Here is a 12,213-nt window from a genome sequence, read left to right as displayed (position 1 = left end):
ATGTACATATGTTTATAAAAATGACTATTTCTAAAACAAATATTCTTCGGTTTTTGGTGATACAAAGTTCTGTTAAGGATGCGATGTGATACTGTGTGTTCGACCAACTACCAGTCCAATTTGCTGTAAATAACATTTATTTACAGAAATTCAAAAAATGCATGTAGCTGCTTGTTTCAATTTGCCTCAGACATACAAGTTTATTTATAACTGCTGAGTTTAAAAGAGATACCAGTGAGCTAAAAATGAGGCTGGCTGATACTGTCTAAAAACGCAAATTCGTTTCGTAAACACTTTATAACTATCTTATTGCAAGTGTTGATGAAAGCTGTTGTTGCTGATAAAGTTAAATCATGAAACGCCTGGGAAAAACAAACAAGAACTGTAGCACACAACAGTATGCAATAACACAATTCAGTCATATTTCAGTAACATATTGCTGAGCTATTCCCGCCGTTGCACTAAAACAACTTGTAATTTGGAAGGCTGTGCTGGTTCACTACTGTAGGTCAGACAACTTTTATCTGTCAATTCACAAGAAATAAGTTGCAGCGAACGTAAACAACAACAGCGGGAAGAGGACCATCACAAACCCCTATGTCTCCATTTGTGACGATTAACCATTTGACCCCTCGTCGCTTACCCTCAAAAACTTGCGCTGCTTGAAATCATCAGGATTTTTGAGTTTGTCTAGGAGGATGTTGTGTTTTATGGTGTCGGTGGCAGCACACGAAAATAAGAGCATAAATCATTTAAGTATTCAAGTAGGAGTGCTCCCTGTGTACAGGGCTGAAGGGCTGGCAATGAGTACTTAATGAGGTGTGACCAAGGTGAGACTGTATATTAGCCAATGAGCATTGCTTCCATTTTACCTGTAATGGCATTTTCCGCTACCGTGCTGTGGGCCTCTTTCCCACAATGGCAGGCATTAATCTGGGTTTGAATTTCACTAGTGTACACTATAAGCTCTTCATGCAGAAAAACCTCATGCAATTCTCATGAGGTATAAATTATGAAAATAATCTGGTGCTTTGAAGGCAATCCAAAGAAGTCAAGTTCAAATATATCCTTTTTTGTCTTTATTAGATTAGTATGAATACTCTACATTTCTAATAGTTGTGCTGTTTCACACCACACAATACCTGCTTTGCTGGATGCTTCTATTGCGTGTCGTATAATTAAATACAACATGCCAGAAAGAATACATTGACTCTTGAATTTTTTCATACTAACACACCTTGTGACTTATTGAATATCTGATTGATCTGGTGCTGAAATATCTGAAAATACACACACACATTTTCTGAACCGCTTGTCCCATACGGGGTCACGGGGAACCGGAGCCTACCCGGCAACACAGGGCGTAAGGCTGGAGGGGGAGGGGACACACCCAGGACAGGACGCCAGTCCGTCGCAAGGCACCCCAAGCGGGACTCGAACCCCAGACCCCACGGGAGAGCAGGACTGTGGTCCAACCCACCACGCCACCGCACCCCCTTCTGAAAATACAATTCCTGTGAATTACTATTTTTGCTGAAAGTTTCCAGTGTGGGAAAACAGTAAACAATAAGACGTATAAATCTGAGGACGACCTGCTCCCGACACAAAGGACACTCTTTGGAACACATATATCATTTTAATGCTTCCTGATGCAGAGTGGATATTTCAGGCAAATGCCATTGTGACAGCTGTTACTGGCAGATAGCTAGTTTTTGACTTTATACTTCTGCAGAAAAGTATTAACAAAAGATATAATCACATAATGTCCATTAATTATAGAAAAAAAAAAAATTAAAAATACCCACTGAATATGTACGATTTGAAGAAGTAAGGTTTAATTTTAATAATAATAATAGCATAATATTCAGAACTCTTGCCCAAGGATCTTCTCAAAATGGTTTGTTTGTTTATTTATTTATTTATTTCAAATCTTACTGTCAAAAACATGAAATAGAATGAAAACCCTCGCACCCTGCTGTCACCTGACACTTTGCAATACAGCAAATATGAAAAGCTCATTAATATGTAATTAAAAATGTAAAAAAAAAAAAAAATCCTGAGTGCTCTAAAGAAAGGAAACAAAGAAATTCACGATGTAGCCAATTTTTTATGCTTCTACTTTGTGCAGGTTAAGCAAAAGTAGTTTGTCAACTTTGTTGTGAGCCAAAAATCCCCTTTTATGAACCGTAAGCATGTAGCAACAACAAACATGCCTTGAACACTACGTTGTATAAAGAGGCTTTGTTATATTTCCACCAATTTCCCACATTATTTATGTAATAAGAAATACACTAGTGTAAATAATATAATTCCAATACAGTATTAAAACTAAATTTTCATGTTCCACTATTATTTTCATTCTCATTTCTTACTCTTCCATCTTCTCTTTTACTTTCATCCCCACTCACTTTTACAGTTGCTAGCCATTCAAAGTAAAAAGTAGCCTAAAGGGAATCACAAATGAAAATATTTGTAAACAAAATGAAATTGCTGCTAGACACCCGGGCACGGACTGATACCCAAACAATAAGAAATATGGGTGTCTTGCTGCAGCGTGGCCAGCTGATATTATTGTGCGGCAGATGGGGTGGTCATGGTTAGACGTTGCAACCAAACATTGGGACTCAAAAGTAATATAAGGTTTATGATTTATAGGGCTGCGGTTGTAAGTCCGTGTGGTCATAAGTTGCATATGTTACAACTAGAGGACTACCTATAAATGTGCAAGATGTACAGACAAGAGTCATATTACGTTTATGCCGCCGTCTTGCTTATAGTTTTTAAATATGTTCCCCTCACTTCAGCCTGCTCTGCATCAGTAGCCGTGCAGCACTGTGTGAATTGAAAAGACATTGTCTGCCTCAGTAATGAAATGCAATTCTCATTCAATAAGCCTGATCATCATCCATGTTCCTTAGCTACAGAATGCTTTCAGGGGAGTTGTTTTGCTCCAGTACTCCACCGATGTGTCCATCCCTTTGCTCAGCTGGACTCTCGGCAAGTCTCAATGTGCTGCCATTTGTGTCAAGGCAGCAGTTGGCAATGCAGCTTTTTATAGATTCATCGGCATTCATGCTGTCCTACCCTATCCTGTTGTAGACTACTTTGCCTACAAGCATTAATGGTATGTCCTTAAGGACAGAAGGTTTCTTACCTTAGGGACATTTTAACTGTTCTTTGCTCCGTAAGTGCCAATGATGGAAACATGCTGTGGAAGGTAATTCAAGAGATGAATGCTATAATAGATAGCTAGTAGTGCAGTGGTTACAGCTTCTGCCTTTAGACCCCAAGAGTGCCAGTTAAAATCTCATCTACTGCTGTAGTACCCTTTAGCAAGGTACTTACCCTAAATTTGTAGATAGATAGATAGATAGATAGATAGATAATGTATCAGGTTTGTAAAACAAAATGCTCAATAGGAAAATGGCAAACACAAATGCTGATATGTCTTTCCCTGAAATTCATAGTTATGGCCATTACTTTAAATTACATTTTGACTGCTTTAATCACGGAACACATCAGAATGAATTATTGGTTAACATTTCTATATAAGGGGGGGTGCAATGGCACAGTGGGTTGGACTGGGTCCTGCTCTCTGGTGGGTCTGGGGTTCAAGTCCCGCTTAGGGTGCCTTGCGATGGACTGGCGTCCTGTCCTGGGTGCGTCCTTTCCATCTCCAGCCTTACGCCCTGTGTTGCCAAGTTAGGCTCCGGCTCCCCGCAACCCCATATGGGACAAGCACTTCAGATGGTGTGTGTGTGTGTGTGTGTGTGTGCGCGCATTTCTATATATATATATATATATTTTTTAATTCCAATTATTTTCAGTTTACTGAAACTAAATCATTGATTTTGAGGTGTTGCAAAGGGTCACAAACTGAAGAAATATTGTTCAGTTGGTTTTTTTTAAAAATAAGCAAAATAAGTACTTCATCTGATTCTCAGTTTTGTTTTCTGTTTACTTTCATCTCCTTTCAACATAACAACTGCTCTTGTTGAGTCTAATGGACTTGTGTGCAGAATGTTTGTGTCACAGAACTACACTTTTGTGTACAGGCTTATAAAACTATCCATTACCTGAGATGATTAAATGCTTACGCTTACGGTGAAAGTTGAATGCAAACATAAGCCCCTATTACATACCCAAGATGTTCTGAGAAGATTAAAGCATTTAAAAATGGTCTTGATGTGAAGAAATACTGAATATAACAAAGATGAAAATTTTTTAAAACCTATAAATCACAGTAGATAGATACTATCAAACAAAACACAAAGTAGAGAGAGGACAATGCATTCATAATAATGCATTTCTATAGTTATTCCAGCTTCACTGTTGCTTGTTGAAATTGTTCTTAAATCTCACTCTGGATTGGATGCTAATCAGAGATTTCAGGTAACCCCCCCTCCTAGCAGGTAAATCTCATGTTAGCACTTCACCGGCCCAAGCCTGGATGCACTAAGAGGATTCATTCTTTGAACTCCAGTATTTAAGAGAAATCAGTTTAAGATTGCTTATGTCCAGGTCTGGATTTCAACCTAAGGGCACAACAGCTATTTTAATCGTAATAACTTGATGAATCAAAATCCGTTGATCAAAACTGACGGATACAGGATTGCTTAAATGAAGTATTCAGCTGTATAAATGGGTGAAATAAATCATTCTACGAAAACTCTCAGTTAAGCACCAAACTGGATGAGGATGAGGTGTCTGAGCTTCTCTCTGGATATTGTCATGAGCCAGATGTCTAGGTACCTTCTGCAGTCTTTGAGTTTAAGACCAGATGGCCCAGACTGAGAGGCAGAAAATAGAGCTAAGTAAATATATGAGGTATTTTGATGTTACTTTCATCATATAGAAAGCTATTCTAACAGTTATTAGTTTTTCACTAGGAATGAATGTTATGTATTTGCTACATCTTATTTTTATGACTCTGGTGGAATTTGTGTGCTATTTACCTCTACCTTTGTCACTATAAATAATAGTATTTAAGGTGTCAGTGGAAGTCAAAGTAATGTTTTAACTGGACTTACTCATTAAAGTAGCTTGGTTTAAGAAATCCTTAATCTTGCATCACTACTGTCCCAGTCAATGGGACTCAACAACTTCGATCTCTAACATGTCCAGTTTGATCCATTACCCCTCTCCTTTATGCCAGCTGTTTTCAGAAGCCCACAGATCATTATCATTATATTGTTGAAGTTCATGATTTATCTGTAAACGTCTAAAGAGAACTGAAAGAATGAGGACAAGTCTCTAGGCATTTTTTTTCTTCTCAAGGGTCCATTATATGACACTAGGACAGTGCAATGACACATGAAATGCAAGGGCTATACAAATAAGCAATAATGTTGCCAGCTGTTAAAAATGTAGGAAATAATGATGGTTTTCCTGTGCTTTTAATCACTAGCTGTATTGAAGATTATAAGAGGGGCCCTGATGGACGATCATGCCAGCCACTGTCTGAAGCCTGCACTGATGGCCTGGACTGTAGCGAGGGGGCTGACATTCCTGGCAACCAGACTGCGTTTGGTGACCTTTTCTATGGCTATAATAACCACACCAAGGAGATCACCTCTGGACAAATCCTTAAAGCCAGTTTCAGGTAAGAGATTATAATAAAAGCATGCATTATCATGAGAACGAATCAGTCACGACTGCAGCGGACCGAAAGCTCTTGGCTCCACTCAGGAGATCCTTTACTGGTTCACTGGCATCATTTTTAATGTTTTTAGATGCAAAATATGCTGGTTGGAAGTTTACACTTCTTTAAACAAAATTATGGAGGGGGCAGATTGTTGTATTTGATAATTAGTTGGATGGTCACTAAGATACAGTACACAAGCAAACGTTAATCTTACATGCAAATAAGTTTGCAAATAGAGTCAAATGAACTGTGGGTTGTACTGACAATGTGGTATGAAAATAAAGCTAATGCAAGCACCCTTAAAAATATAGCACATTAAATGCAAGCCATTAAAAAAAAAACAAAGTAAACATATCCATATATCCACTGTTTCCAAGCAGCATGGTCAAGTGTTTCATTTGAGTTTTATATATTCCGAGTTTAGCAGAGCTGCAGCTTTGCAGTCTTTCACATTTTATATCACACTTGATTCCCTCCGGTGCACTGCAGTACAAATGAAATTCTGGTTTTATATGGTGGATATTGTTTGAAATAATGAATATTGCTGACATTTCTGCAGTTCTCTGTTATTGTAACAACACGGTTCAGAATGCAGCCATCGCAGGCAGGCTGCCAATTAGCAGAGCACACAAAGCCTTTCCCAGATGCATTGGCAGCCTAATTGTTTGGGCACCCAATGTAAACTCTTTGAGTAAGCTGGTTTACGTTTAATTTCTAAGCATTAATATTTGCAGCCTATATGAACCTGGGAATACTGCGTGTATATTCAGTACATTTGAACATTATGCAGTGTATTTACATATTGCACAAAACACATTAAGCACTACATTTTTTTTTGTGTTGTTTACTCAATCTCTCTATCTCCATTGGTTTATCTAATTTCAAGAGCCATTTTTTTCAACTGTGTTAGATTTAGTATAACAAGGTGTTTTTAAAGGGCATTTCAGAGGTGTCTTGTATTGCCTACATTGGAATGCTGGCCCTACTAATCTACCACAGTGTACAACAAGTAGGGGGTCCTGCAAGGGGACTCTATCAAGATGTATAACACTGTGAATATTTTCAGCAACTGGGCTCTTGGAATCACTCGGTGGTAGTATTGAGAAGATGGCTCTCAATCGATTTCCACACATCCTGCATGGTAATTCAGATCTAGAATAAAAAAGCACTGCTGAGTATGAAATCAACATTTTAATTTATGCCAAATGAATTCTAGTTACATTACAAGACTTCTGCAGTCTGTTTAATCACAAGAGTATATATGCAGTACAGAGTGTCACAAGCTAAATCTCCCCTGCAAATCTCCCTGCAAAGGTTTCAAGAGTCAGGAAGTCACAAGGTCACCAGAAATCATCTGGAGACCTAAAATTTAATTTTCATGCATGAAGATCCTACTGCCAAAGGCGTTTCTTCCACTTCTAATGCTTTGCACAACTGTTGGAAGAAAGCAGTCAATGATAGTTCATGCCATGAAGGAACCGTGTCTTGAATGTCTGTGTTGATCTAATCTTAAACACTGCTAGTTGGGGAGTGTGATTTTAAAGGCTACATGTGATCACAGTGGTTAGAGCTGGTAAAAGCTAATGGAAGCTCTGTACAATACAGGAAAAGGTAGGTAACTATAAAAATGGAAAGGAATGAATTCATTGTATTCAATGAATCACTGGGCGAGTCACAGGTGAAGCTCTGAATGTATCAGGAACATGGATTCTAAGGCCTGAGCTTGACTTGATGACTCTTTACGGAGTGCCATGCAGATATTTCAATTTGTTTAAAGCTGTAGAGAAATTACCATTTCAGAACAAAGATAGATGAGGGACATGTCTCGGTTTTCGATGGTCCAGCTGAGAAATTATCTATTTGTTTGTTTGTCTGTTTATTTATTTATTTATTTATTGGGGGATGTGGTGGTGCAGCAGACTCTGGTGTGTCTGGGGTTCAAATCCCGCTTGGGGTGCCTTGCGGCAGACTGGCGTCCCATCCCGTCCTGTCCTGGGTGTGTCCCCTCCCCCTCCAGCCTGGCACCCTGTGTTGCCGGGGCTCTGGCTCGCCGCGACCCCGCTTGGGACAAGCAGCTTCAGACAATGTGTGTGTGTGTGTGTGTGTGTGTGTGTGTGTATATGTGTTATTTATTTATTTGCCTGGCTGCTTATATTAATATATTTCTACGTATTACATGGTTAAAAAGTGAGCAAACATATAAAAAGATCCGAATTTCATCGTCAGAACAATTTTACTTTATTAGCATATGCTAGCACTAAGACTGAGGCTTTTCTGAGATTTCTTTGCACCTTCTGTAAAGGTTATTTGCATGGCAGCCATTTGCTAAACAGGAATAATTTTCAGAACTAATTATATTGTCATGCTGACTAGTCTGTTATTTTTTCTTCATTAGCAAATGAATGAAAAAATGATTGAAAAACACTCAATCAAAATCAGCAAAGCCATTCTTGTATAAATTCTCACAGATATGCAGCTCAAAGGGTAATAAGGGTAATTTTATTTTATTTTTTTTTTCCCTTTAATGCAGTTTTCACCACAGAAGGTAGCTATTTGCTCTAATTATAATTACTATATAATGCAGTCTTTGTAAGGGATAAACTAGTAAGAGTTTTATTGGCAGATATTTCTATTCAAAGATATTTACGTACTATTTACCTGAAGGAATATATCAAATTAAATTTTTTAAAAAAGCAAAAAATTAACATCCTACTACAAACATGAAGCTTTTAATTTCTTAACCTGCTTACAGTTGTTTAGCAATTTTTGCAGCAGGGTAATTTTTACTGAAGCAGTTCAGTCTAAGTACCTTCATCAAGGATACTGCGGCGGGAGGAGGGATTCATTATTGCCTCCGTTAAAATACAAATTTGTCGAGCTGCCTTCAGTTAAAATACTTTTTTTTATAGGGTCAAACACAGCATTTAAAAAAAAATATAAAATACTGTTATGAATCAATACAATAAATGGTTTAATGATATGTAACACTATCTCTGTCAAATAGCCTGTAAGAAGCATAAGATTTAAAAATAAAATAGAATAAGCTATGAACCAATGTGGCCCTGCAGTGAGACAAGTAATTTTCCTGAATGAATGAATGAATGAATGAATCATACCCCTGAACAGGTCACCATTAACATATGCATCTGCTCAACACGGAGCTATTGCCCAGACAAAACAGAGATCTAACACGTCGCCACAAGCGGCGATGCAACGGCAGTGCCCACATGAGCCGCCGAGCTGCCCTAAACAAATAAATAAATATCCCCAAAGTGGAAGAGCTTTGGCAGTGAAGCCGAACCGTTTTGCTGCCAAGATACTCTTCAGTCATAAAGTGTTTCCATTCTCTCTGGAGTGCCAGCTGTTCAGATGGGCCATTCTTTTTGGCTTTTCTGCACATTAGGCCATGCATTTCACCTTTCAGATCTGAATTTCTCGTGTTTTAAAATATCTGTTTAATTAAAGTATTGAACAGATAATACTGGTGCTCACCATTAGCACTTAAATTCACCTTATAATCTTGAACATTATAATATTTTACCCGTAATAATATTGTCCATATAATTTCTTGTGTAGTAATAGTAGTATAATTTCCAGTTTACTGCTTTACACTTAAGCAGACTTGTGGTTGTTTAAAAGATGCATGGCGATATCTTCAAAAGCTTCAATCTGAAGTTTATTATTCTGTTTTAGTAGCAGCTGTACCAGTTTGGGGTTCAGAGCTGGACTGGGGCTGCATCAGAAACCCCACCCCACAGTTCTGGAGTGACACAAAGCATCTGCTTGACTCTTTGACTATGAACATCTGAAAGGCTAGGAAGCCAAATTGTAATGCATTACCTTAATAAGAGCAGAACAGGGGAATACATTGACTTTGACTTCAAGGATAGCCTACCTCAGGAAATCACTAAAAGATCTCGCATACAGTTATGTAAAAAGCACTCTTGGCATAACAACCTGCAGCTGCAGGCATGCACGCACAAACAGAACCACAATCAGAAATGCACGCGCGCGCACACACGCGCATATTAACACAGACCACACATATTCTATAATGTATGCTGGCCAAACTAGATCACATATTCTGTGGAGATGCCTGTTTAAAGAAAGAGCCCACACCACATGTTTTATTGAAGCTGGCTGCATCGATGAAAGACAGTAAATGAAAAGGAAATCAGCGGCTGTGGGAATGGGTGGCTCATGACTCTGCTTTTGCTCTTGAGGTGCAGAGATTTCATGAATATTCCCAACACGCTGTCAAGTTGCCGCATCTGGCATATTGTCAAGCAGTATGTCCTGCTAAACTGGGAATAATGTTATGTCCGTGAAGATCAAAGGTCATGTAGGTCAGTGCATTACTTGTGCTCAGAGGCTCATCCCACTTCAGCCGATGGTGAAGCTTTTGGGGATCTGCACAATCTGTCTTGCAAAAGACGCTTGTAAAGGTGTGATGTGCTGTGCAGCCAAGGAACAGTTTATTTCGAATAAGGAGCTTTTGCATTGGAAGAACTTTTTTTTGTGAAGATGCAGACTAGATTCAGACTCTCAAATAACCAAGCGAGGAAAGCCATGATGTATTATGTTTTTAGGAAATGACTGAGCTGAGTAGAACATGTATTCTGAGAAAACATTGCTAATACTGTGAGAAACTCTTTCTTGTGCATAAAATTAGTGTTTACAAAAGAATAAAATGTTTCTTACTTGATTACTTTCTTCTTGGTGTATAATAATAATAATAATAATTATAATAATAATAGTAATAATAATTCTGGTCTGTACTGCTTTTAATCAATAACAGTAATATTAAAGTACTTGGGTGCCTGATACAAACAGAAATGTACTACATATAGTATATAAAGAACATTTTGTTTCTGAAAATGTGTGTTACATAGTGTTTTCAGTGTATTCAGTTGCATATAGGTGTAGATGAAGTTTAAGGTTACAAAATACGTGATGACAGTTGTGCTTGAATGTTATTACTTTTTATTTTTTCCCAGAGCAACTCAGCAAAAAGGCAGTAAAAATATTTAACTATGTATGGAGTCAGCTTATGCTGTGCAAAAGGAACATAGGGAATCTAGATGTAATACACAGAACCTGAGGTCGCCTGTGTAAATATATTTATGCCCCAGACTGGAAGGAAAACCTCAATCTAATTATAATCTTTGAAAAAATATTTGTTTTTCTACCTGTTGTATGTGTTTTATTTCTAATGTTTTTTTTTTCATTTGTAAAAAGACCTTTGGTATAATCCAGTTCACCTTTCAAGGGAATCGGTGGACAATTACAGTGCTAATTAGTGTACTGACTTGGTAGCAGTCAACCAAAAACTATGCGGCAGGGTATTTTGATTGTTATTAAAACAAAGAAAATTTGCCAGGAAATGCAAAGTAAGCAGCTGAAGACCCCAAGGCACTCACACTTTGACAGATTTGTTTTGGTGAAAATAACAGAATATTTGGTTTATCCATGTGATGTGATTTTTTTCCTAATCTTATTTGAAATCCTGGAAATACTGTATATATAAGTTTCAGGAAGTAGAAGTTATTTTTCTTTTTATACAGAAACATGACAAATTTGAAATGTCATTACATGGCATAATAAGGAAGCATGGCTAGATACATAGGTACACAGACTGATATGGGGTAGCCTGTGACATAATGGTTAGGGCTACTGCTATGGGACTTGGAGCTCACAAGTTCACATCCCATTTCCTGCTGTAGCACTCTTGACCAAGATACTTATTGTAAATTGCTCCAGTACTAATTAATTACCCAGCTATAAAAATGAGTAAATGATTGTGATTTGTTTTGGATAAATAATTGTGAATTGCTTTGGAGAAAAGCATTATCTACATAAATAAATTTAATGTAGATAGGCAGAATTAATCTGGGTGGAAATTGCAGGAGGCTACAGCAGGACACATAGAGTAAATTGATAAAAGATGACACTGGAATTAATAAAAATCACACAAACAAGAATGAAAGTATTAGTAAAAAAAACATTAATTATAAGTCACTAAGTAGTGTACATAAATTTACAAATCAATGTAAGGCTCAACAAGAAAAAAAGGTTTTTACTGATGACAATTTGGGATATACCTACTGGCTATAGGATCAGTAATTCTTATAAATCTGTGAAGTACCAAATAAGGGTAATTCATCTTGTATTCCTCCACAAACTTCTTTAATGCAAAATGCAAATATTAGGAGATTTAAAGAGGGTAATTAACTTATTCAAGAGCAGAAAAGAAGTATTTGCTGGCAGACAATGTAACAGCATGTTCAGAAGTTTAATGTGGCCTGCAGTAACTGTTTCTTTGTAATGTAATGACTTAATTAACATAAATAGCTGGTGGGTTAGAAGCCACAAGGTGAATTGGCCAAATATTCGTGTAAAATGTTTCTGCACTTTTCATACATAAAGTGTTTGCTAATACTGTTTACTGCTTTATTAAGGACCATAAAAATATGACTGGCTGACAGAGTTTTATATAAAGGAATATTTGAATACTGTAAATATTTTCAAAAATAGAAAAAAAGACAACTTCAAATGTTTAAATTATTAAT

At 37.4% G+C, this 12,213-nt stretch overlaps 1 protein-coding gene across 3 annotated transcripts in view; it reads left to right on the top strand.

The window, feature by feature from the left end:
* The window catches only part of astn1 (astrotactin 1), a 281,101-nt gene that overhangs the window by 164,420 nt on the left and 104,468 nt on the right, over positions 1-12,213 (top strand). For all 3 annotated transcript variants that reach the window (XM_029250461.1, XM_029250460.1, XM_029250459.1), the window contains one exon: positions 5,408-5,602. In XM_029250461.1, coding sequence (XP_029106294.1) covers positions 5,408-5,602 — 195 coding nt within the window. The remainder of the gene's footprint in view (positions 1-5,407; positions 5,603-12,213) is intronic.

This window comes from Scleropages formosus, chromosome 3 (assembly GCF_900964775.1).
Source record: "Scleropages formosus chromosome 3, fSclFor1.1, whole genome shotgun sequence".
Classification (NCBI taxonomy): Eukaryota; Metazoa; Chordata; class Actinopteri; order Osteoglossiformes; family Osteoglossidae; genus Scleropages; species Scleropages formosus.
This window is presented reverse-complemented; position numbering and strand designations above follow the sequence as displayed.